The sequence below is a fragment of the Petaurus breviceps genome, unplaced genomic scaffold (genome assembly GCF_028583685.1).
Source record: "Petaurus breviceps papuanus isolate PSGF00001 unplaced genomic scaffold, PetGlider_PUasm1.0 175, whole genome shotgun sequence".
Lineage (NCBI taxonomy): Eukaryota > Metazoa > Chordata > Mammalia > Diprotodontia > Petauridae > Petaurus > Petaurus breviceps.
The window spans coordinates 25,521,920-25,549,698 of NW_027185764.1; the positions used below are offsets into that span (position 1 = coordinate 25,521,920).

At 38.4% G+C, this 27,779-nt stretch overlaps 1 protein-coding gene across 1 annotated transcript in view; it reads right to left on the bottom strand.

Moving 5' to 3' along the window:
- The window catches only part of LOC138159013 (phospholipid-transporting ATPase ABCA3-like), a 189,955-nt gene that overhangs the window by 78,929 nt on the left and 83,247 nt on the right, over window positions 1-27,779 (bottom strand). Inside the window, exons 13-14 of the mRNA XM_069085363.1 lie at window positions 24,021-24,171; window positions 16,417-16,515 (exon numbers count right to left, since the gene is read on the bottom strand). Of these exons, the coding sequence (XP_068941464.1) occupies window positions 16,417-16,515; window positions 24,021-24,171 (250 nt within the window). The remainder of the gene's footprint in view (window positions 1-16,416; window positions 16,516-24,020; window positions 24,172-27,779) is intronic.

Sequence of the window (27,779 nt, forward strand, 5' to 3'; positions counted from 1 at the left end):
GAGGGCTGATAGGGAGGAAATATTGAGGGAGGCAGTGGTCAAAAGCAAAACTCTTTTGAGAAGGGGAAGGGAGAAATAAAAGCATAAATGGAGGGAAATAGAATGGAGAGAAAGACACAGATAGTAATCATAACTGTGAATTTGAATGGGATGAACTCTCCCTAAAATGGAGACAGATAGCAGAATGGATTAAAAACCATAATCCCATAATATGTTGTTTACAAGAAATATATTTGAAACAGGGGAATACACACAGGGTAAAAGGCTGGAGTAGAATATATTATGCTTCAGCTAAAGTAAAAAAAGTAGGGGTAGCAATCCTAATCTCAGACAAAGTAATAGCAAAAATAGATCTAATTAAAAGCGATAAATAAGGAAAATATATCCTGCTAATAGGCACCACAGACAATTAAGTAATATCATTACTAAATATATATGTACCAAGTGGTATAGCATCCAAATTCTTAGAGGAGAAGTTAAGGGAGTTAGAGGAAGAAATAGACAGCAAAACTATACTATTGGGGGACATCAATCTCCCCTTCTCTGACTTTGATAAATCTAACCTCAAAATAAACAAGAAAGAAGTTAAGGAGGCAAATAGAATTTTAGAGAAGGTAGATATGCTAGACCTCTGGAGAAAACTGAATGGGGATAAAAAGGAATATAACTTCTTTTCGGTGGTACATGCCACATACATAAAAATTGACCATGTACTAGGGCATAAAAACCTCACAATCTAATGCAGAAAGGCAGAAATATTAAATGCATCCTTTTCAGATTATGATGCAATAAAAATTATATGTAATAAAGGGCCATAGAAAGATAGACTAAAAATTAATTGGAAACTAAATAACCTAATCCTAAAGAATAAATGGGTCAAGCAACAAATCATAGCAACAATCAATAACTCCATTCAAGAGAATGACAATGAGACAACATACCAAAACTTATGGGAGCCAGGGAAAGCAGTTCTTAGGGGAAGTTTTATATCTCTGAATGCTTACAAGAATAAAATGGAGAAAGAGGAGATCAATGAATTGGTCATGCAACTGAAAAAGCTAGAAAATGAAAATCGCCAATTAAATATTAAATTAGAAATACTGAAAACCAAAGGAGAGAGCAATAAAATTGAAATTAAGAAAACTACTGAACTAATAAATAAAACTAAGAGCTGGGTTTACGAAAAAAACCCCCAATAAAATTGATAAAACTTTAGTCAATTTGATTAAAACAAAGAAAGAAGAAAACCAAATTACCAGTATCAAAAATAAAAAAGGGTGAATTCACTTTCAATGAAGAGGAAATTAAAACAATAATTAGGAATTATTTTGCCCAATTGTATGGCCCTAAATTTGACAATCTTAATGAAATGGATGAATATTTACAAAAATATAAATTGCCCAGATTAAGAGAAGAGGAAATAAAATACTTAAATAATCTCATCTCAGAAAAAGAACAAGCCATCAAGAAACTCCCTGGGAAAAATCTCCTGGGCTAGATGGATTTACAAGTGAATTCTATCAAACATTTAAAGAACAATTAATTCCAATACTATATGGAGTATTTGGGAAAACTGGTGAAGATTCCTACCAAATTCTTTTCATGATACAAATATGGCACTAAATTGGAACCTAAATTGGGAAGAGCCAAAACAGAGAAAGAAAATTATAGAACAATTTCCCCAATGAATATGGGTGCAAAAATTTAAAATAAAATATTGGCAAAAAGATTACAGCAATTTATCAGGAGAATAATACACTTTGATCAGTTAGGATTTATTCCAGGAATGCAAGGCTGGTTCAATATTAGGATAACTATCAGAACAATTCAGCATATTAAGAGCAAAACTAACAGAAATCATATGATTATCTCAATAGATGCAGAAAAGGCTTTTGACAAAATATAACACCCATTCTTATTAAAAACCCTAGAAAGCATAGGAATAAATGGTGTCTTCCTTAAAATGATAAGTAGCATCTACCTAAAACCATCAGCAAATATTATATGTAAAGGGGATAATCTAGAAGCATTTCCAGTAAGATCAGGGTTGAAACAAGGATTTCCACCATCACACCTGTTATTCAATTTGGTACTAGAAATGATAGCTTTAGCAATAACAGAAGAAAAAGAAATTGAAGGAATTAGAATAGGCAAAGAAGAGACTAAGTTAACATTTATCAAAGAAATTTGCTACACAGATTTCCCCCCCCCTACTTAATTGTTTCTCTTCTAATGGAAATGCTCCTTTTATTGATAAGACCTGAGGAGAAAACTGGAAAATATTTTGGAAAAAATTGAGTTTGGAGCTGTTGCTATATGCCAAAAGAAATTTAAATTAGATATGCAATCTGAATATTAAAGGTCACACCATTAAAAAATCAGAAGAAAATAAGATCAGTTGTTTTTCCCAATTATACCTGAAGGAATATTCTTAAGTACACAAGGGAAAGCAAATATCATAAAAGAAACAAGAGAGAAATTGTGAGTACCTAAAATTAAAAAGCTTTTGCCCAAATAAAATCAATGAATACAGAATGAGAAGATAAGAAGTAAAGGAGAAAAGATGTTTGCATCAATTATCATGGGTAAAAGCTTGGCATCCAAAATATATAAGGAACTGACACAAATACATAAAACCAAGAGCCATTTTCCCAAGGAATGGTAGTTGAAGGATATGAAAAGTTTCCAAAACAAAATTGCAAGCTATAACAATTATGTGAAAACATGCTATAAATCACACATATTAAGAGGAATGCAAATAAAAACAATGCTGATATTTCATCTCACATCACTCAAATTGGTAAGGAAGATAAAAATGAGAAGATTGGAGGGGCTTTGGGAAGACAGGCACACTGATACATGGAGGTGTAAATATGTGACTTTGTCCAATTATTTTGGATATCAATTTGGAATTATGCAATAAAAAATAATTAACTTTTCATACTCTTTTTTTTTTTTTGCCTTTTGGAGGGCAATTGGGGTTAAGTAACTTGCCCAAGGTTACACGGCTAGTATTTTTGTGTGGGTGTTAAGTGTCTCAGGCTGGAACCGAACTCAGTTCCTCCCAACTCCAGGGCTGGCGCTTTACTCACTGCGCTACCTAGCCGCCCCAACTTTTCATACTCTTTGACCAGTAAACCTATCACTGAGTATATACCCTCAATGAAGTCAAAGACATAAACAAAGGCTCACTACATATCTAGTTTTTAACTGTAGTCCTCTTTCCAGTAGGAAAGAATTAGAAACAAGATGGGTGTCCATTAACTGGGGAATGGCTAATACAAAAAATAGCATATGTATGTAATGGAATATTATTGGTCATAAAGAAATGATAAATATGAAGAATCCAGAGAAATTTGTAAAGATTTGTATAAGGTGATGGAAAGAGAAATAAAAAGTACTAACATTATGTTATACAATATATGCAATGCCTACAACATATTAACTCTGGGTAACAGAAAATTAAGTTATTTACTCAGGAAACTCTGAATAACAGAAAATCCATCACTATTAGGTACCAGAGAACAGATATTGAAACATAACTTGCCCTTCATGACAAAGAGGTTGGGGACCACTATAATACACTATTGTATATACCATCAGATTCTCTCTCTGTGTCATATGTTTTGCTTAATTGATTTTGTTATCACAAGGAAAGATTCAGTTTGGAGGGGATGGGATAGTAAGTAACTTCAATGAAAATTTAAAAATTAAAATGCATTTTAAGAAGATATAATTCAATCAAATTCAATGAACTTAAGCCCTTACTATGTGCCAGGACTGTGCTAGGGATACAAAAGAGGCAAAAGATAGTCTCTACCCTCAAGGAGATTAAAATCTTATGAGTGAAACAACACACAAATTCTTTAATTTTTTTTTTTTTTTGCTTTTTTGGAGGGGGAAGGTAGGGCAATTGGGGTTAAGTGACTTGCCCAAGGTCACGTGGCTAGGTTTGTGTGTGTGTGTGTGTGTGTGTGTGTGTGTGTTAAGTGTCTGAGGCCGAATTTGAGCTCAGGTCCTCCTGACTCCAGGGCTGGTGCTCTATTCACTGCACCTCCTAGCTGCCCCGACAAATTCTTTAAAATATATTTTTATTTCATTAAATATTTCCCAGTTACATGCAAAAAACCCTCCCTTTTAATATTCATTTTTAAAATTGTGAGTTTAAAATTGATCTACCCTTCTATTTCTTAGCAAGCATGAGACTGTTTTTACGAAAACTGCTTTGTAATATAGTTTGAAATCAGGTACTGCTAGGCCACCTTCCTTCACATTTTTTTATTAGTTTCCTTGATATTCTTGATCTTTCATTCTTCCAGATGAATTTTGTTACTATTTTTTTCTAGCACTATAAAATAATTCTTTGGTAGTTTGATTGGTATGACACTGAATAAGTAAATTAACTGAGGTACAATTATTATTTCTTAAAATATTGACTTGGCCAAAGCATGAGCAATTAATATTTCTCTAATTGTTTAGATCTGTCTTTATTTGTGTGAAGAATGTTTGTAATTGTCTTCATATTGTCCTTAGATTTGTCTTGGAAGGCAGGTTCCCAAATATTTTAAATTGTCTACAACTATTTTAAATGGAATTTTTCTTTCTATCTCTTGCTGGTGAGCTTTGTTGGTAATACACAGAAATGCTGATGATTTATGTGGGTTTGTTTTATAACCTGAAACTTTGCTAAAGTTGTACATTGTTTCAACTAGCTTTTTAGTGAATTCTCTAGGGTTCTCTAAGAATACAATTATATGGGTGACTATGTGGTGCAGTGAATAGAGCACTGCTCCTGGAGTCAGGAGGACCTGAGTTCAAATCCAGCCTCAGACACTTAGCATACTTACTAGCTGTGTGACTTTGGGCAAGTCACTTAACCCCAATTGCCCTCCAAAAAGCCTCCCCCCCAAAAGAATGTGATTATATCATCTACTAAGAGCGATAGTTTTGTTTCTTCATTGCCAGTTTTTATTCCTCCAATTTCTTTTTCTTGTCTTATTGCTATAGCTAATACAAAATCAAATAATGGATGTGATGATGGACATCCTTGCTTCACCTCAGATCTTACTGGGAAGATTTCACATTTATTTCCATTCCAGATAATGCTTGTTCTTAATTTTTGATAAATACTACTGAATATTATACTCTAATCCTTCTGCCTCTTTAACATGGTTGCTACTAAATCTTGTGTGATTCTGACCATGGCTCCATAATATCTGAATGATTTATTATTGGTTGTTTGAACTATCTTCTCTTTGCCTAGAAGCTGAGAAATGTGGCTATAATATACCTGGGAATTTTTATTTTGAGATCTCTTTCAGGTGGTGATTAGTGGATTTTTTTTTCAATTTTTATTTCACACTGTGGTGCTAGGATATCAGTGCAATTTTCCTGGATAATTTCTTAAAATATGATGCCCAGGTTCTTTTTTTGATCATGTCTTTCATGGAGTTCAAAAATTCTTAAATTATCTCTCCAGCATCTATTTTTCAGGTCACTTGTTTTTCTGATGAGATATTTCACATTTCCTTCTATTTTTTCTTTTTTTTTTGGATTTTGTTTGTTTCTTTTTTTTCACATTTTGGAGGACAATTGAGGTTAAGTGACTTTCCCAAAGTCACATGGCTAGTAAGTGTGTCAAGTGTCTGAGGTTGGATTTGAACTCAGGTCCTCCTGACTCCAGGGCTGGTGTTCTATTTACTGGGCCACCTAGCTGCCCCTATTTGATTATTTCTTGATGTTTCAAGGATTCATTAGGTTCTACTTCCCAATTCTAATTTTTAAGAAATTATTTTATTCAGTGAGCTTTTCTTCATTTTTTTCCCTTTTCCATCTGGCCAATTCCATTTTTTAAAGTGTTATTTTCTTCAATATATTTTTTGTACCTCTTTTACCAAGTAGTTGATTCTCTTTTCATAATTTTCTTCCTTCATTCTCATTTTTTTACATAATTTTTCTTCTATCACTCTTTTTTTGATTTTGAAAATTAAATTTTTTTTAGTTCTTCCAGTTGGACTTGTATCCAATTCATATTTTTTCTTTCAGGCTTTGCTTGTAGTTGTTTTGACTTTATTATCTTTTTCTAAGTTTGTCTTTATATTCCTTGTCACCAGAGTAACCTATAATGGATGATGGTCAGGTTCTTTTTTGTTTGTTTTCTCATTTTTACAGCCTATTTCTTGACTTAATTTATTTTAAAGTTAGGCTCTGTTCTCAGTGGGTGGGGGTGGGGTGAAAAGGGCACTGTCCCAAATTTCAGGCTTTTTCACACTTCTGTTTTCAGACCTAGTTCTAGAAGTCTAGAAGTTTTTGGAGATTCAAAGGTGGTGTTATCAGGGGAGAGTTGGGGCCATTGTTCTCCTGGTCTGTGCTCTGGTCCCTCCCTTGGAAGGGTCCCTGATCACTTGGGACTGCAACTGATAATGCTCTTCAAGATTCCCTTGGGACCAGAAGAAATATTGCTCTTCAGTGTCTCTGCTCCTTCTTGATCAAAAGTGCTCCTCTTCACCCTTGAACTATAAATTGGATTTGAGTATATGCAATGGAACTGCTCTAGCCCTACTATACAGGTTTAGCACAGGAGTGCCCTGTAATCTCTTTCTGACCAATTATCAGGTCCACTTACCCTCTACAGCTTTAGACCTCCCATTAGAAGCAGATGCTGATGCTTCTAATGTCCCCTCCTCATTCCACCATTGATGTTTCATCCACACCAGCCAGCCTTCACCCCTTTGCCCAATTTCCTAAGTTGTCTTAGCCAGAAGAATGTCTCACTCTGACCTTTTCTTGACTCTTTCACTCCAGAGTTTGATTTGAGGAATTATTTTTAAGTTGTGTGGAAGGAAATATTGGGAGAGGTTGGCTGAGTGCTTTCTCTACTCTATCATCTTGGTTCCACTTTGCTCCCCTCCCCCCTTCCCCATACAGATAAATATATACAGAGCAAACTATAAATAAATAAGAAATAATCAACAGGGGAAATGCACTGGACTTAATAAGAGTTAGAGAAGGCTCCCTGTAGAAGATGGGATTTTAGGTTGCAACTTAAAAGAAGCCAGAGAAGTTAATAGATGATGTGGAGAGGGGAGAGCATTCCAAGCATGGAGGACAGATAGAGAAAATGCCCGAAGCCAAAAGATGGAGTGTCTTGTTTGTGGAACAGCTAGTAAGCCAGTGTCACTGGGTTGAAGAGGATGTGTTAAGGAGCAATGTATAATAAAACTGGAAATGTAGGAGGGGGCTAGGTTATAAAGGACTATGAATGCCAAACAGAGGATTTTGTATTTACTCCAGGAAGTAATAGGAAGTCACTAGAATTTATGACGTAGAGTGATGACATGATCAGACCTGTATTTTAGAAAACTGGCTTTAGTAGCTGAAAGCAGAATGAATTAGAGTGGGGAGAGACTTAAGGTAGGCTGACCTACAAGCAGGCAACTGTAATATTCCTGGTGGGAGAAGGGTTTGTATTTGAGCAGTGTTGCAAAGGTGAAATTGGCAGGCCTGAGCAACAGCTTGGAGATGCTGGTGAGAACTCAGAATGCTAGGCTCTGAACCTGAGGGACTGAGGGGATGGCATTGTGCTCTACAGTATGAGGAAAGGGGAAAGGATGGGGTGGGATAGTTTAGAAGGAAAGAGAATGAGTTCAGTTAGGGACATGCTGAGTTTAAGATCTCTGGATCTTAAATGTAGAGAACTTTCAGGAGTTCCCTGGCTCCACTAATGAAATGTTCCCCTCCCCTGTATTATTACTTGAAAGGTTATAGGGCGGATAAGCAGGAGGACATATAACATTGTTTGAATGCAGAGAACTTTTGGGGTCCCTTGGCTGAGCTAAAGGAATATTCCCTTGCCCTATACAGTTACCTGCAAGGTTACAGGGCAGATAAGCAAGACTGTGTGTAATCTTTTTTTATTTATGCCTCCAGATATGGTCTTATGATATTACCTTAATAAATAACTAACCTTAAGCAAGGGTAAATATTAAACAAGATCAAGGGAGAATCCTTGTACATTGTATTATTTTGGGGTGTCTACATTCTTTTGGGTCACATAGACCTTCTGTTGGCAGGGGGGGCATATAAACTCTGTAAGCCCCTTGCATCTTTGGCTCTGTATGAAATGGCACTGTAATAGACTATTGATTACACCCCAGTCTTGTTATTCTCACCGCTTGATAGCCCATCAACTGCTCTGGTGGCAATAAGTGGCTCCCACAACTCAGGGAATAAGGACTGCTGTAGATTCTCTAGCAACGGCCCCCAGGATTTGCCAGCAGGAAGTGGGCCCACATGAAATTCAAGGGACAACATATTTCTTTCAAGGTAAGGGGAAGGCTCTAGAAGGGCATTCATGGGCGTGCTCAATTTTCATAATCAGAGCTCACAGAGACGTAGTACGGGAGGAAGCTTAGTGAAGGGCTTACAAGATGAAGGAAAAGATCTGAGAATATTACAACTTATAGTGTGTAAGAAAGGAATTTCAGTTAAGAAACAGATTTTGAAAAAAATGTTTAAAAATAGTCTATCAGGAAGCCCCATGGTTCCCTAGTGGCTCCCAGATCAGAGGAGCTGATTGGGAAGCAGTGGGAGTGATGAGGTATGGGCTCTGGGAGCCCCCTTGAGCTCTCCTTGACTCCTTGAGGTACAGGCTCTGGGAACCTCCCTTGGACTCTTAAATTGCCTCATTTGGCATTTGCATGAGGCAATGAGCCTTACATTGTGGCTGGGCCCAGACCTCTAGCCTAGTTACTAATTGCTAACTACTAGCCTAGTTACTAGCCTAGCCCTCCATTGTTCATCTACTTCCCACCCTTGAACCTATCAAAATATCAATACACCCTTGAACTGGCCTAGCCCACCATTGTCTGTAGCCTCCAGTTACCTCCCACCCTTAATCACTCATTGACCTCATTATCTCCTCCTGAAGACTCTCCCTAAACTCCTTCTCTAGACCATCCTAGATTCCTCCCACAACCTTCTGTATATAAGACCCCATCTCACACCATGTGGGGGGAGAGTGCCATAGAATGCCATGTGGGTGAGAGTGCCATAGAATTCCATAGTGAGAGCACCATAGAATGACCTAGCACAGACTTACTCTGTGTCTAACGCAAGCGAACTTTTAATAAATTTTACTTTTCTTTGGCTAAGAAGACTTGAGTCGAATTCATTTGGCAGGATCTGGCATGTTGGTATTTTGGGGTCTGCAGAGCAACCCTAACCCTGTTAGTGGGTAACCTCTTCATTTTTATGGTTCCCTGACCGGGAAACATTGCTAACCTTGAATTCTTCTCCAGTCAGGACTGGAAGGTAAGTAAGCCTCTCTCTTTCCCTAGGACTTTGGAAATGCAGGTGTGTGTGTGTGTGTGTGTGTGTGTGTGTGTGTGTGTGTATGGTTTTTTTCTGGACCTGACCTCTCAGGTCCCATTAGGTGAGACAGCTAGGAGGCTGTTTTGTGCTCAGCCTGACCTCAGGTTTTGGGTCCTATTTGGTTATTTTGGAGAACATGGACATATGCGCAATTTCTGAAGAATGGAGGATAAGGACAGACGCCCCATCTGGAAGTGTAAGCCATATTCTTTCCATTTTCTTAGCACTAGGAAACTGGGAAAATTTCAGGTACTTTTTTGAGGGTATTTTTGTTTGTTTTTTGAGGCTTACTCTCAAACCTTCCTTTATGGAGGAAGGGACTTTCAGACCCTATGCCTGTAGCTCCCAAAAGTTCACCTTTGGGTTGTCTTTTACAACATTGGAAAAAATTTAGTTTCTCTGGAGATTTTAAAAAGGAAAAGTTGGGGTTTTTTCGCAACACTGTTTGGCCTAGGTATAGCCTAAAAGACGATGAATCGTGGCCTGTTTTGGGGACTTTAAAAGAGAATACTCTGTTGCAGTTAGAATCATACTGTTTCAGAGAAGGAAGATGGATAGAAATTGCCTACTTAATGGCTTTTGTTGAACTTTCTCAGAACAAGGTTTTCAGGAAAGACTGTGAGATGCTTGAAGCTAGAGCCCCTCCACAGAGGGACAACGGGGACCAATTAAATGACCCCTTTCCTATGGCTTCATCCCCAGCCCCTCCCGCCTCGGCAACTCCTGCTCAGGTCACTGAGGCAGCTCCCCCAGACCCTTCTGTTGTACCCCAACCCTTTTCCCCATGGTTCCGCTTCCCTTTTCCTCTAGCCCAACACCCCTCATTTCCTGTCTCCTACACCATCTGTATATCCTACCCTGAATCTTCCAGCATGGCCCCTTCCCCCTCAGGAACCCCTGCTCACATCCTAGCCACTGGTCAGGCTGAAGTGACTCCCTCTGTGGACCCTCCCCATGAGGTAACACCCACTCAGCCCTCAAGCCCTACCCCCAAGGCAGTCATAGAGGTATCTCTTCTGACCCTTCCACTGCTCATGTACCAGCTGACTTACCCCCTTGCCAGCCAGATCCCCCAGTCTTGCAGTCTGATCCAGTTCAGCCAGCACTCCCCAGTCACTCCCTTATAGGAAGTGGGACTTCCAATTTCCCTTCCCAAGCCCCTGTCCCCATAGAACCTTCAGGACTTTTTTACTTAAGGGAAGCAGCTCTCTCATCAGGTGGGACAACTAGAGTGCATGTCCCATTCTCCATTTCAGATCTCAATCAAATAAAAAAAAAGTTGGGTAAATTCTTCAGTAAACAAAGTTTACTGAAGGCTTTTGGGACTTATCCCTGCAATTTGAGCTTTCTTGGGGTGATTTGCATATCCTCTTCTCTACCTGTTGTTCCACTGAGGAGAAGTGGAGTATCTGGGAATGAGCCCCAAAATTTGGGGATTGTTTGGCTAGCAATGACCCCAGAAAATATCCCCCAGGAACAGCTGCTGTTCCCACTAGTGACCCAGGATGGGATTATCAGATCTGGGAAAACAGAGAAAAGAGAGACCATATGGTACTTTGCCTGCTAGAATGCCTAAGAACTGCATTTCAAAAGCAAGTATATTATCAGACAGTTGGAGAAACTTCTCAGACAAATCAAGAAAACCCCACCCTTTTCCTAGATAGACTTGCAGAAGCTATTAGAAAGTATACAAATTTAGATCCTGACTCCATAGAAGAGGCAGCAATCCTTAACATGTATTTTATTAGTCAGTCTGCCCCAGATATTAGGAGAAAACTGCAGAAATTGGCATTGGGACCCCAAACACCTCAGGCACAATTACTGGAGATGGCCTTTGAAGTCTTTAATAACAGAGATCTGGTTGCAGCAGAGAGAACTCAGGGAACGAACCAGAGACAGAGAACATGCTTGATTCTTGGCTGCTGCCATGGCCAGGAAAAACCCTTCCAGAGGACCCCCTTGGAGGAAGCCCAGTCACTTGGGCAGTGGGGAAATCTGCTTTCAATGTCACAAGCAGGGTCACTGGTCCAAGGAGTGCCCCTCCAGGGCACCCCCCCAGAGGGAGCCCCAGGAACCAACACCTCTAGAACCATGTCCAACTGACCAGGAGGGACATTGGAGGAAGGATTGTCCCCGAGTTTGGAAAAGTGGTAGAGCCACCTCCTAGTACCCTGTCCTCCAGTCTTCTCAAAACTCAAAATGATGGTGAATCCTGGGTCTTGGCAATGCTCCCACCTTCTCCATATCCCTTACTGAACTCTGGGCAAGCATGGAGGCTGAAGGTAAGGTTACCCACTTTATTATGGCTAAGTTCTTTGTTCTAACCAATTGGTTCTACCCTCCCCTTGACCAGTCAGGTCAGGGGCATGGAAGGGGAAACTATAGGATGTTTCCAGATATACCCAGTCCTCTGCCTACTTGAGGATCTGTTGTTTGAACACTCCTTCTTTATGCTCTCCTCTTAACCTTTTCCCTTGTTGGGAAGGGACCTGTTGGTGAAATTGGGAAGCCAATTTTCTCTAGTTAAGCCTCCCAGATCTCTCTATGTTCCCTCAGGAGTGTGGGAGATAGTTGATTCAATTGTTTGGGATCAGGAAATTCCTGGGTGAGCTATTTCTGCCATCCTGGCATTTGTTTTTGACTCCTAGATCCTAAGGTGTTCCCCCAGAGTGGTCTATATCCAATTAAACCCAAGGCCTGGGAGAACAAGGACTGTGTCAACAAATGCAGAGACTGGACATTTGGACCCCCCAAACCAGAACCAGAGGAGGCTGGCAGCAGAGGAGGAGCCAGAGCCTAAATGAGGGCAAGCAGACAGTGATCCTGCTCACTACTATCCTTGCTCAGCTTCCAGTAGTTGCCTCTACAAGATACTGGGTGGTTCTTGATCATCCACCCTGGGTGGAGATGGTTGGGTAGGGGGAGTTTCTTCCAGAAATCACTTTAGAAGGAAACGGGTCAGTCCATATTGCCAAAGATTTTGATATTCATAATGCAAACATAATCCATCCTGTGCTTGATTTTAATTTTACTGCGTTAGTGGATGAACTGCCTTTGCGTTTTTCTACTTTTAATACGTCCTCATGTATCTTGTTATTACAAATTATCAAGTATCATTATGAATATCATCCTTGGGACAGATGCAAACATGTTGATGCCCTTGTGGACATTCTTGTATTAATCTATCTTCTATATCTATGTGAAAGCATAGAATTAAAGGAAAGCTGAATGGAAACGCCTATACTAAAGGAATTTTCAGAGTTAAGGACGTAGTATGCTTTGAAAACATCACAACATATACTATGGGAATTTTTGGGATTTTTTTGAATTGCTCAGGATTGTGGGATAAACATCAGATGTCATATCCAGACCGAGACGAGCGGGACTCATCTTCGGGTCCAGAGGATCCCCCATTTTTAAACCGTAGGACTAATGTACCTGTTTACCATCAGGTGGAACAGCAAAGCTACATTTCCTGGCACAATGACACAAACGTTAATCACAGACATTGGTGGGTATCCAAAACAAAACTGATTTGGACACTCATAGAGAGGAAACCCTGAAATATGGAAAATCCCTTTGCCATGGGCCCCAATAACAACAGTTTTTGCTATTTTTTGCTCCTAATGGGACATACTTGAGCAAGACTGACCACAGCTTTGTACGTGTTTGTTTAGGAGGGAGGTATGCATTCATGTGGGGAAATCATAGCAATGTACATATCACCAAAACTGATAAGCATTACAATGTCACATGTGTTAATTGTAAGGTTTCTGAATATCATGATAGTACTTCTTTGGGACAATTGCTATTTGTTATAAGAAGACCTATTATGGTAATGATACCTGTAGAGAGTGAGCATTGGTTTCACTCTTGTGCTGATCATTCTATTGCTCAAATTAATCAATTATTGGGTTTCAATTGAAAAAAGAGGTGTATTTCCTGTATTGTTGTTGGGATAATTGCTTTAATTACTACTATAGTGAGCAGTGTTGCTATGTCTATATCCATTAGCACTGTACAAAATCAGATAGTGCAAGCTCAATTTTTACATGAATTGTCTGTCAATGTTTCACGAGGATTTCTGTTTATAATCAGAAATCAACAAGGGTTTTTATAAAGCAATAACTCAGCTTGGAGATGATTTAATTGCTATAGCTGAGGAGATTGAATTACTATAAGTTAGACAAAGGTTAATATGTGATTATATATATATATATATATATTTCTGTATGGTAAACAAACAATATAATGAATCAGAATATAACATAACTCAAGTTAGAAATCATCTTAATGGGCTATGGAGTGACCATAACACATCCCTTGACATAAATAATTTAGAGAATTTGGCTTGCCTCATGGACCAAGAAAGTCAGAAGTCATTACTACCAAATTCAGAGGCAAAAAACATTGTTGATCAGATAAAGAGAGCTCAGGGAATTATTACCTGGGCAAATACAGCAAATAATAACCTTCCTGGGAATAAGGGTGGTATTACGTGTTTTATGTACTTGTTTACCCATCCTTATTTCCTGTTTTTGTCGTATCATTCAACAAGTGATATACAATGTCCAATTGCATGATTCTGCCCACAGCCTTTTAAAATACTAAATGTGGGAGATGTAGAGAACTTTCAGGGGTCCCCCAGCTCCACTAATGAAATGTTCCCCTCCCTTATATTATTACCTGGAAGGGTACAGGGCAGATAAGCAGGAGGATGTATAACCTTGTTTGGATGTAGAGAACTTTTGGGGTCCCTCGGCCCAGCTAAAGGAATATTCCTCTGCTCTATACAGTTACCTGCAAGGTTACAGGGCAGATAAGCGAGAAGGCTTGTAATGATTTTTTGTTTATGCCTCCAGATATGGTCCTATGATATTACCCTAATAAATAACTAACCTGAAGCAAGGGTAAATAGTAAACAAGATCAAGGGAGGGTCCTTGTGCATTGTCTGCATTCTTTTAGGGTGTCTACATTCTTTTGGGTCACACAGATCTTCTGTTGGGGGGCATATAAACTCTGTGAGTCTCTTGCATCTTTGGCTTTGTATGAAATGGTCCTGTAATAAACAGACTATTGATTACACCCTTGTCTCGTTATTCTCACTGCTTGCTAGCCCACCAACTGCGCTGGCCGCAGTACTTAAAAACTGGACATCCAGTTTGAGATGTCAGAAAGACAGCTGTAGATAAACAAATGAACACATTCTCTCAAAAGTAATAAGAATGGTGAAGAAACTCAAGAACATTCCCTGTGAGGATGCATTGAAGGAACTAGGAATGTCTACACTGAAAAAAATGAAGGGGAGGCATAATAGTTGTTGTCAAGATAGAAGGTAACCTTAGAAGGGAAGGAACTACAAGCAGCAAGTAACCAGGAATGGCTTCCTGCCTGTGAAATCTGAGTTGAGTTTTAGGTATATTGTACAAAGAATTGTCCAGCTATGAGTTATACCAGATAAACTATGTCAGGGGTAGGGAACCTGCTGCCTCAAGACCACATGTGACCCTCTAGGTCCTCAAGTATAGTCCTTAGACAATCCAAATTGCACAGAAAAAAATCCCCTAATAAAAGGATCTTTGTAAAGTTTGAATTCAAGTCAAAGGACTCTAGTTGAGGACCTAGAGGGCCATATGTGGCCTTGAGGCTGTAGGTTCCCCACCTCTGGTCGAGGAAGTCTTTCTAAATCTTTAAAATTCTTTATTCTCTGTAATAATAATAATTTTTCCTATTGCTCTGTATGTTTGCTTAATGGGTCATCGATATAATACATAAGTTATTTTATTACATAGAAAGGGAATGTTAGGTTATAAATTGTAGACAAATGGCAACAGTTATTGGCACATAGAAAGCTTTTAGCTTTTATAGTAGTTTTAAATTTCACTTATTAGTTCTAATCAGAATTTTCTCCATAGCTCTTATAGCTACTTTAGGAAACAAGGCTTTTTCTATCTGTTTCATAGTTACACACTGTCGTCCAGTAGGACTGAGCCCTGGTGCAGTAGCTTCCATGGATTCTGTCTGTCCTTGTACTTAACCCTGCTTTTAGGGCAGCTAAGTGGCAAAATCAATAAAGTTCCAGGCCTGGAGTCAAGAAGACTTGAGTTCAAATTTGACTTCACACACTTGCTAGCCGTGCGACCCTGGGCAATCCACTTAACCCCATTTGCCTCAGTTTCCTCCCTCATAAAAATGAGCTAGAGAAAGAATGGTAAACCACTCCAGTATCTTTGCTAAGAAAACTCCAAATGGAGTCACAAATTGTTGAAAACAACTGAAATGACAGAACAAGAACCACGTTCCTTTCTCTTATCAGTCTTGAGCTCTTCCCCAGGTCCACTCTCATGAGTTATTTCTGTTGTTAAATATTTCTTAAGTGACTAATCTATGCAGTTCCACATCCCACAATGATCATTTTACACATATTCTTTCCGAAGCTTCAATTTTTCTAAAGGCTGAAGGTTTTTACAGATGTCATTCTTTGTGGCCCTGCTACAGTCAGCAGGATTAGTAACTCTGGGTGGAACAGAACCCATGTATATTTCCAAGTCTTGTCTTCTCAAACAAACATCAGTGTAAAATGTTATCACATGTAAAAACCAATAACATTTTAATTATTCTGGCCCTGGTTGGGCTGTCATTTGTTCCCAAACCCACATTTCCCTTCAATTTCTCTCCTCCATTCATACTTATATCTTACTCTCTGACATGCACTTTTTGATCCAGTAATACTTGCCAAGACACTCCATCTCTTAGCTTCTGGCATTCTCTCTAATCCTCTCTCCTACCTGGAACATTCTCCCTTTCCTCTACCCTGACCACTAACCTCTGGCTTCCTTTAAGTTCCAACTAAATTCTGAATTTCTACAGGAAGCCTTCCCCAATTCTTCTCAATTCCAGTGCTTTCTCTGTTAAACTGTAAACTCTGAGAGGGTGGGATGACCTTTTGCCTTTTTTTACTATTCCCAGTGCTTAGCCCAATTCCTGGCATATAGTAAACAATAAATATTTATTGCTTGATTGACCAATTGTTAATTACTAACCTAAGGAAGACTTCTTCCATGGTTGTGACAGAAGCTCCAAAGCTGGCAATACCCAGATCTTTTTGTTTGTTTTCTAGTTCAGTAAACAAAGCTTCAAATCTAGAAGGCAAGTAGCAGAAAGAAATGTCACACTAAATAAATTTTTAGCCTTTTATTTTGGGTCCAAAATACATTTCTTCATGGAGCATTAAGAATAGTAGATTATAAACAGTTTTCTGACACTCTGTATTCTCTAACATGGCTTTCCTTTAAAACAAATTTCTATCAGGTCAGCCTGTCTCATTTACTCATATTTTCCCTCAGTTTTTATAACTGAACCATTCCTACCTCTTCTTTAAGCTCCTGTTCTGACTGTTCATTTGTCTCCATTTCATCTCTGGTCCCAATTTTAACTTTCTGGTTGCTTCTTCCTTGTTGAAAGAAACTGTCAATCTTCTCAAATAGGCAAGTCTAACCTCTTCCTGGAAAGCCATTTGAGTTGGCTGTTTGACTTCCTGCCTGCCACCCAATTATAAAACACGGCTAGATTTTATATACCATTAGTCAATCGCCCCTAGGTGGACTTCCCCTTTTCAGTCAGTAAATGCACGAGACTTTTATAGCTTATATATTTTCCCCCTAAATTTAGGTTATTTAAATTCTCTACTTCTTATTCTATTAATCTGGATACTTTATAAATAATCATTCATTTCATTTACTTTAAAAGTTTTGTTAGCATAGCAGCGGGCAAAAGATACAGACTTAAAACGATATTTAAAAACAACATCCTGAATAACAATTATCCAGAAACATTATAGAAACAACAATTTTGTTAAGGGGTATGATAATAAATCAATATATCAATATTTCTGTGACTAAGCTAAAGAAGGCTTAGAGAAAAAAATTATATTTCAGAAAATATATGTGGACAATATAGAGGGTGGAGCCAAGATGGAAGATTCAAGACAGGGACTCTGAGCTCTCCCCCAAATCCCTTTAAAAATGACTCTAAATAAATTCTAGAGCAACAGAACCCACAAAAGACGGAGTGAAACAAATTTCAAGGCCAAGGCAACTTGGAAGACCAGCAAGAAAGGTTGGTTATACAAGGGTAAGCTAGAAGTGCAGCCCAGTGCAGACCATGCCAGTGTAGATGGGACCCCAACAAACCCACAATAGGCCTTGGGGCAACCGAAACAGTGGCAGTTTCCAGATTTCTCAGTTCACAAACACCAAAGATAACCTAGAAGGTCAGCAGGAAAGGTCTGTCACACAGGTCTGTCACCCTCTCTGCGAGAGTGGGCTACAGTTCAGTCAGTGCAGACCATGCCAGCATAGCCCTGGCCATAGCAAATCAGGAGCAGGCCTTGGGAGTGACTGAATCAGCAGTGGCTACTACTAGAACTCTCTGCCCACAGATGGTAAGGGGTTTGAGCTGGTCAGAAGGAGAGTATAGGGGTCTTTTTTCCTAGCACTGAGGCAGGGATCTGTTGCTTTGTCAATACTCAGACTCAGGGGACAATCCTGGGGGGTAGTCCCAGGGTGAGGTGGAGCACTAGCACAGCAGAGCTTTGACCGCAGTGGATGGGAGAACCCTCCTTACAGGTTCAGGACAGAAAAGAGTGCTTGTGGTCACATATAGACCAGAGCACAGGCCAGGAGAGTAGTAAACACATCTCCTTACATCATTCTACCTTGGAAGAACCGAAAACTTATAGGTCTCTAGAAGTATCTCTGAAAACAGCTTCACAAAACTCTTGAAACTTGGGACAATGTGCCCTCCAAACTGGAAGCAGAGCCCTATTTTTACAAAGGATTTTTTAAAAAGTCAAGTAATAGGCTTGGAAAAGAGCAAATAGCTGAAAAAAAGAACCCTCTGACTATAGAAAGTTACTATGGTGACAAGGAAGATCAAAACACACACTCAGAAGACCACAAAATCAATGCTCTTACATCCAAAGCTTCTAAGAAAATATGAATTGGTTGCAGGCCATGAAAGAGCTCAAAAGAAGATTTTGAAAATCAAGTAAGAGAAGTAGAGGAAAAATTGGAAAGAGAAATGAGAGTGATGCAAGCAAATCATGAAAAATGAGTCAATATTTGCTAAAGGTGACACAAAAAGAAGATGCTGAAGAAAATAACACCTTAAGAAACACATTAGGCCAAATGGTGCGGTGGATTCCATCCAGCTGTGGAAGGATCCATCAGGTATGTCCCTGTGTATTTTTCTCCTGCTTCTATGAATATTTATTTATGATAGTCATAGCCTCAAGCTCAGGCCAGCTGGGACGAGGTGATGTAAGAAAATGTTTGTAAGAGGCAGAGAGTACATGTGGAAGTAATTAAAAAGGATCCAATGAAACAAACAAACAAACAAAAGAATTGGAGGGCTTGGAACATGATATTCTGGAGAGCAAAGGAGCTAGAATTACAAAAGAACCACCTATCCAGCAAAACTGAGTATAATCCATGAGAATAAAAATGGATATTTGATGAAATAGAGGGGTTTCAAGCATTCTTGATAAAAGGACCAGAGTTGAATAGAAAATCTGTCAAATATAAGACTCAAGAGAAGTATAAAAAGGTAAACATGAAAGGGAAATGATAAGGGACTTAATAAGGTTACACTATTTACATTCCTACATGAAAAGATGATATGTGCAACTTATAAGTCCTTTCTTATTATTAGGGTAGTTAAAATAGAGAGAGGGAACAGGTATGAGTTGAATATGAAGGGAAGACATCTAAAATAAAACTAAGGGGTGAGAGAAGAAAGTATTGAGGGAAAAAGAAAGGGAGAGGTAGAATGGTATAAATTATCTCACCTAAAAGAGTCAAGAAAAAGCTTTTACAGTGAAGGGGAAGAAGGGGAACATAAGGGAAAGTGAATGAACCTCACTCTCATGAGAATTGGCTCAAAGAGGGAATAAAATATACACTCAATTGGGTATAGAAATCTATCATACCCTACAAGAAAGAAGTAGGGGAAGGGAATAAGAGGAGTGGGGCACGACAGAAGGAAGTACAGATTGGGGAAGGGGTAGTTACAAGCAAAACACTTCTGAGGAGGGACAGGATGAAAAGAGAGAGAGAATAGAATAGAAGGGAAGAATATGATAGAGGGAAATACAGTTAGCAATAGTAACTGTCAAAATATTTTAAAGCAAGTTTCTCCAATAAAGACATAATATTTTAAACATATGGAGAACTAAAAATGATAGTCATTCCCCAATTGATAAATGATTAAAATATGTGATCAGTTTTCAGATGAAATAATCAGTTATCTATAGCGATATGAAAAAAAAACCTCACTACTGATTGTAGAGATACAAATTAAAATAATTCTGAGGTACTACCTCTTACCTATTAGATTGGTTAATAGGACAGAAAAGGTAAATGACAAATATTGGAGGAGATGTAGGAAAAATGAGACATTAATTCATTGTTGGTGGAGTTGTGAAGTGATTCAACCATTCTTCAGAGCAATTTGGAACTCTGCCCAAAGGGCTATAAAACCATGAATACCTTTTGACCTAGCAATACCACTAGTAGGTCTGTATCCCCAAAGAAATAAAAAGGAAAAGGACCTATATGTACAAACATATTTGTAGTAGCTATTTTTGGGGGCAAAGAATTAGAAATTGAGGGGATGCCCATCAATTGTGGAATGACTAAACAAGTAGTGATATGTGATTATAATGGAATACTATTGTACTATAAGAAATGATGAATAGGATGCTCTCAGAAAAACCTGGAAAGACATATATGGGCTGATGCAAAGTGAATTATACTGTGGACAAAGTAACAGCAATATTGTAAGATGATCAGATGTGAATTATTTAGCTATTCTCTGCAATACAGTGATCCAAGATGACTCTGAAGAACTTATGATAAAAAATGCTATCCATTCAAAGAGAGAGAACTGATGGTGTCTGAATACAGATTGAAGCATACCTTCTTTTTCATTTTCTTTATTTTTCTTGAGTTTTTTTTGGTCTATGTTTTCTTTCATAAGATAACTATAATGAATGTGTTTAAAAAAATACACAAAGGAGGAGAAATAGGGGAGGCAATTAAACAAAAAGCCAACTAGAAAATACATCAGTAAACAAACCTAACATAAGGATAAAGGACAAAGTCTTGAGAATATGAAGATGAATAATAAAAAGGATAAACAAAACTAAAAATTAGTTCTTTGAAATGTTTGGAAGTGACGTGAGAGAAAGTGCTACTAATATTAGGGAGGATGACTAGAGATGCAACATTACTGGAGTCATTTTCATGAGTGTCAGAAGATAAAAATATAAGAAAAATAAAATTAAACAACAGAGAAGAAATGAAAAGAATGAGCACATTTACTACGCACAATTATATGCTATCAAAACTTAGAATTTAAAGAAAATGAAGAATTATCTAAAGAAATACAAAATACCCAAATTTGAAAATGTCATAGAGATCTTAGAGAACACAGTTTAAAAAATGAAATTAAACTAGCCATAAAGAAAAAAAATCAGTCTGGATGGATTTATGGTTGACTTCTACCTAAAATTTGAAAAGTTTAAAATCAATGCTAGAATAACAGTGCTTGAAATTTTTTTTTTCAATAATAGAATGGGGGCGGCCAGGTAGCACAGTGAGTAAGAGTACCGGTTCCAGTGTTGGGATGACCTGGGGATCGAATCCCGAGCTCAGACACTTAGCACCCACCCAGAAACAGCTGGCTGTGTAACCTTGAGCAAGTTACTTAACCCCGATTGCTTTAAAAAATAATAATAATAGAATTAAAACACTCTTCCAAATTTCTTGTGTAAGAAAGGTATGATTTAATATGCAAATCAGGTAGGAATAAAGCAAAACAAACATATAAAAAAGTGAGAGAGCTAGTATCACTATTGAATACTGATTAAAATTATACATGAAATTTTAGCAAAAAGACTATAGTATACTTAAGAAATATTCACCATGACTAAATTGAACATAAATAATGGATACAAAGTTAATTTAACATTTGGAAAACAACATAATAATTTATTTAAAACAAAACTATCCCAAACCATACGATTATATCAGTGTTGCAGAAATGTGCCTTTTACAAAGTATGACACTCATTTATCACTTAAAAAAACAAAATCTATTGCATTTTTATTTTTTGGAGGGGGCAGAAGTAGAGATATTCAAGGTTAAGTGACTTCCCCAGGGCCACACAACTCCAAAGTATCTGAGGTCAGATTTGAACTCAGGTATTCCTCATTCTAGGACAGGTGCTCTACCTACTGCACCGTGTATTACAGTAGATTTTTTTTTTAACATATGCATTTTATTACAATCAAGGAACAAAAACAGCATGAAAAACCCCTAAAGTCAAACTCTGGTCTCCACTTTTATAAACAGTCAACAGGAGATGACACTGACAATATGATTCATCCCTAAATCTTTATCTCTTTTTCTAAAATTGTTGATTTGGAGGAAGAAACTCTCAGATGGTGATTTTTCTCCAAGATTATATTTATGAAAGTCAATCCATGCCTGGGTAGCCTCTTCCATTGTTGCCATTTGAGAGAAAAGTTGTTTGACTGAATTGTAGAATGTAGGGAAGAAACAGTGAGGCTTGTAAAGGTAGACTGAGGTCAAATTGTGACCTCTGGCTTTAACAGCCAGAGAAAGGAGTTTATATTTGATATTTGAGGCAAGTGGGAACTGATGGAGTTTACTGAGTATGGAGATCCATGGTCAGAAGTGTTTTTAAGGAAAATCACTTTGGTAGCTGTGTGGAGAATTAATTGGAGTGACTTGAGGCAGGGAGAACTATTGCAATAGTGTATGCTAGAGGTCACCAGGGCTAGAACTAAGGTGGTGGCTGAATGAATAGAAGGAGAAATAGAGAAGGGGGAGAGAGGAAGAGAAAAGGAAAGAGAGAGAGAGAGGAAGTGAGAGGGAGAGGGAGCAGATGAGGGAGAGAAAACAGGATGGGAGAATTGTTGTGCAGATAGAAATAACAAAGTCTGGCAACTGCTTGGATATATAAGGTTAGAGAGTATGAGGACAAGAGATAACACCAATGTTATGGATCCTGGGAGAATGGAAAGATGGTGGCACATAGGTAGGTTTGGTAGAGGGATAGGTTTTGAGAGGCTGATAATGAGTTCTGTTTTAAACATATTGAATCTGAAGTGTCTTTGAGACATTCAGTTTAAAAAGTCTAATAAGCAGTTGGTGATATGGAACTGGATCTCAGGAGAAATACTTGGGCTGGATATATAGATGTAGTCATCTGTAGAGAAATGATTAGATCCACAGGAGCTGAAGAGATCACTGAGAAAACAAAATAGAGAAAAGGACCAAGACAGAACCTGGAGGTACACCCATAGTTAAAGGACACAATACAAATGACTGCTGAACCAAAGAGGCTAAGGAAGAGTGACCTTAAAAGTAAGAAAAACCAAGAGTAGAATTACACTTAATGAAGTTCTAAAAGGGCTAGCAAAAACACTAAAGCAAGATAAAAAATAAAGAAATTAAAGCCATAAACACATACCAAGATGAGATGAAATTGTCCTCATTTTTTTTTTTTTTGCTTTCCTTTTGGAGGGGGGAAGGTAGGACATTTGGGGTTAAGTGACTTGCCCAAGGTCACCTAGCTAATTGTGTGTGTGTGTGTGTGTGTGTGTGTGTGTTAAGTGTCTGAGGCTGGATTTGAACTCAGGTCCTCCTGACTCCAGGGCTGGTGCTCTATTCACTGTACCACCTAGCTGCCCCAATTGTCCTCATTTATAAATAAAAATATTTACAAATAAAAACTCCAGAGAATCAACAAAGAAACATTAATTCAGACAATTAATGACTTCAATAAAGTAGAATATAAAATAAACTACAAAATTAGAAGTACCTATAATTAAATTTAAATAGAACTCATTTAGAGTAATCAACCAGGGTTAATATTCAGTTTTTCACATTATTTTCAGCAATTAGCCAAATAGAGTTATCCCTTCCACATTGTGACTTTTCCTATCATGGTTTTGATATATTGCAGGGTAATATAAGAAATTAAATGGGAAATTTTGGGAAGTTTTGCCAAAGCTGCAAATGAAATGCGAAGGCAAGTAGACAATACAGAAAAAGTTTAGAAACTCAGAAACGTATAAAATATATGTAGAGTATTGTATAATATCAACACATTTTATCTTCAAATACCATAATAATTCAGGTATCTTCTCTGGTACAGAGGGAGGGTAAAAAAATTTTACATGGATTTTCTAGATGGCAGGGGCACCCACACCCCTAAAACCCTCACTATGTGGAAGGGATAACTGTACTACGTTTTAGGAAATGTTTTTTCCCCCCTCTCCCTTTTAATAATATTTTTGTTTACTTTTAGCCAGTTTGGAGGTAGGGATGAAATTTGTAAGCTCTCTCCTACTCTTAATGTGACCACGAAGACAGTAGAAGCAATTTTCAATTGTATGACTTTCCAATGTGTAAATTTACTGATTACCCCTTGCTGGGTATATGGCAGTAATGACAACATTCCTAGATTATCATAAGGTACATATGCCAAACTGAGGAATCCAAGAAAGGCGAGCAAGAATGCTGAGCAGTAGAAATCCCATTAGGCTCTGGATTCCTACCTGTCCGTATTCTCTTTGGGTAGGACAAAAGATAACTCAGTTCCAAAGTTACTCTCCAAAGTGGCGTTTGGTATATGTTGAAGAACAACTTGGTTAATTTGCTCTGCATCACAGTGAAAATCTTTTACTATGCTCATGTGGTATCCAGCACCTGAAAAAAATATTTTTTAAAACCAGATGAAACAGCTGAATTCATTCCAATATTTTTAATAGCTCACACTTTGTCTCCTCACAGTTTGAGTAAGGTGAGCTCCTTAGGAGAGGAGAGATGGAGAATCTCTTGGTTGTTCTATGAGAAGACCTAGGCATGGGGTCAGGAGGACTGGATTTGAACTCTACAGCCACCACTCACCACTGACATGGGACCAAGTATGTGACCATGGAGAAATAACTTCACATCTGTGAACCTCTATTTGCTTATGCATAAAATAGGGACTTTTATCTACCTAGATAGAATCTCAGTGGGGAAAACCTTTTAGCACTTACATGTGAGTTGTTATTTCAATTTTGATGTAAAAATCAACTTTGTGAAATCTCTAAATGATGCTAATGTGACTTCTACTCCTCAGGTGGGAACTGGCTTCAGATACCCTAACTTAGGGTTAGGATTCTCATAATCAAAAAACTATGAATCTACGAAGCTAACTCCTGCTATAGAAACCTGTGCCTAATAAGTGCTACAGTGAAGAGATAGCTGGGGAAGATAATCCCTTAGTTATTAACGAATGTTCCTAAGCTTGAAATTTACTCATACAACCAAAGCAAACTGCTTGGTTTTCAAACTTTCTTCCCAACTGCAGGTACAGTTGCCTGGTTTCCAAACTTTTCCTCCTTTAATAACCAATCCACAATCAATCAATGTGGAGATAGGAATGTATTCCAGGATAGCATAATAAATTGAGCAATGACAAAGAGGTGGGGACAAACATGTTATTTTGTGAGCTAGTGAAAAGTCTTATTTGAGTAGGAGAGAAGGGTCTACTGCTGATATAGATGCTGGGGCAGGGATGAAGAGAGATAGGAGGTAGATGTGAAGAGTCCCAATCCATTGAGTTGTTTCAGTATACATCCCATTTAATAGATAGAAGGGGTAGGTAACAGAAACCAAGGGTACTGAAGTATTAGATGAAATATTCAGAAGTGTTTCTTTGGGGCAGCTAGGTGGTATAGAGCTGAGCCTGGAGTCAGGAAGACTCCATCTTCCTGATTTCAAATCTGGCCTCGGATACTTTGTGACCCTGGGCAAGTCACTTCAGTCTGTTTGCCTCAGTTCCTCATATGTAAAATGAGGTGGAGAAGTAAATGAAAAACTATAACAGTATTTTTGCCAAAAAAAAAAAAAAAACCACCCCAAATAGGATCATGAAAAGTTGGACATGACTGAACAATGAAGTTCTTTTTCATTTCTCCTTTAGAAGGAATACAGAAATTCTTTAATTGGCTTTTTTGATGGCATTGTAAGTCAGGTGGCTGGCTAGCTATCTCCATTGCCTCTTCAGGGAATGGGTTGTTTTTTAAGGGGCACCTTGGGGCATTGCTGATCCTTCAGAAGTTAACTAAAGAACTTCACTCTTTCTAAAGAAGAAATGAAAAAAAAAACACTTCTTTCACTCACTGCTTATGTTTCCTGACTATTATATTTTCAAATTTCATCAGATGGACTAGGGAGACCTTAGGTGATCAGGCCCCCTGGATAACTCTCCAACAGAGTAAATAAGATCGGGGAGGTAAAGTTAGGTCAGATTATAGAGGGCCTTAAAAATCAAAGAAAAGAGTTTAAATTTAACTGGTAATAGGAAGCAATTGCGGATTTTTGTGAATGAGAGACACATGGTGAAAGTAGTTTATAAATGAGGATGATCTTTTTGGAGCTCCTCAGAAAGAGCTTAGAAACAGAGCAAAGGGAGACAGGGACAGAGCTTAAAGGCAGGCAAGCCCTTTTCTAGTCCTCCTTAAGCTTCAAAGAGTTTAAGACTTAGCTGAGGGCAACTATTACCACCACTAACTTCTTCACTTTATTTTTTGTTTGAACCAGACTTTGAAGGGGCTATAGCGTGACTCGAAAGATTGAGGAAGCTGAAGGCAGAGCAGTTTCTATATGAAATTGCGCGTGTGATCAGTCAGTTACCGCTCCCCAGGGGCAGACAGTCATTAAGGAGCCAGAGACAGAATCTCAGATCTGACCAACTATCATCAAATCAAGGAACATGGTTTGAGGCCATTCTTAATGGGAAATTTGCCTCTGTGTGTGTTTTTAGTAAATAGTATTTTATTTTTTCCAATTCCATGCAAAGATAGTTTTCAGCATTCATTTTTATAAGATTTTGAGTCCTAAATCTTTCTTCCTCCCTCCACAAGATGGCAAGCAATCTGATGTAAGTTATACACGTGCAATCATGATAAACTTATTTCCACGTTAATCATTCAACCTGCCTCTTTGAAGAATAGCTCCAGAGACTGGTGATGACTTTATAAAGGCAATTCGCACAACTCCCTGATGAATATTTGGAGATAAATGATGAACACTTAAACCAAAGGGCTCTAAAGAAACATCCTGCCAGTTGTGCAAAGAATCAAACAATGGTTCAAATAGTCAACTTCATTTCAGTGAAGAAGATGCTGTGTACTGTTACCAGAAAGATTCACCATAGCCCTCTTTATCTTTGATGGTCACCAGCAAATCCTGGGATTCTATCCCTGGCCCTGAATTCAGTGACCACCTCTGTTACTTCCCTCTTCAAACTTCCATGTCTCCCTCCCTGACGTCATCCTTTCCATTAAAAACCTTGCGTCATATTTTACTGGGAAAAAAAATTAGGCCACTCACCAAAAGCTCCCTCTTCCTCCCCTCTTCTTTATCTTCTATCACCCAGGTACCTTTGCTCACTCTCCTCCACCTCTACTAATTGAATCCTAATAAAGCTGCTCCCAGCCCCAATATTCTAGTTTCTTTATGGGCCGCATCAAACAGGCCCCATCCAATTTAACCATCCAGTCTGACTTGAGCCACACAACAGGCCCCCCAACTCAGTATAGCCACTGCCCCCATATCAAATTCACATATTTGAACAGGTGTGTAATCTTGCATTCAATCACAATTACATCATCCATTTAGTCCAAGACAGGATCATAATACCTATCTGTCTTGACCAGATGGCCCACAAGAGCTAGGCAATCAAAAAGCAGCATGACAGGGATGTCTGACCATTGAACCACAAGAAAGGGACCCCTCCCCATTACCTAATCCCTTAACAAATTCCTCTTGCCTTTTTAATAAATATTCATAGTTTCTGTTGTGTAATCAGCACCAATACACTATAAATCTGCCTGTGTTCTCTTACTAAGTTGTTTGTTCCTCTTGAAACTTAGCCTGCTTCATGAAAGGCATTAATCTCAATAAATGCCTATACTTGGATCAGAGGTGGTTTGACTCTGAATTCTTTGGAGACAGTGCTGCCACAACATACCATGAGCCTGCAGCACTGTCTCACTTCTCCCTGCCAAGGCGAAGCCCACACAAGTGATCCCACTCCATTGCATCTCCACCAACAGATTGCCCCCTTTTGCACCCCTACTTTCTCACATCTTCAATCTCTCCCTGCCTAGTGACTCCTTCCATACTGCCTACAAATATCCTCAAAAAACCCTCACTTGATCTTTCCATCCCAGCTGTCATTCCATATCTTTCCTGTCTTTTGTTACTTAACTCCTTAAGAAGACTCTGTACTTCACATTCTCTCCTCTTAGTCTCTTCTTGAC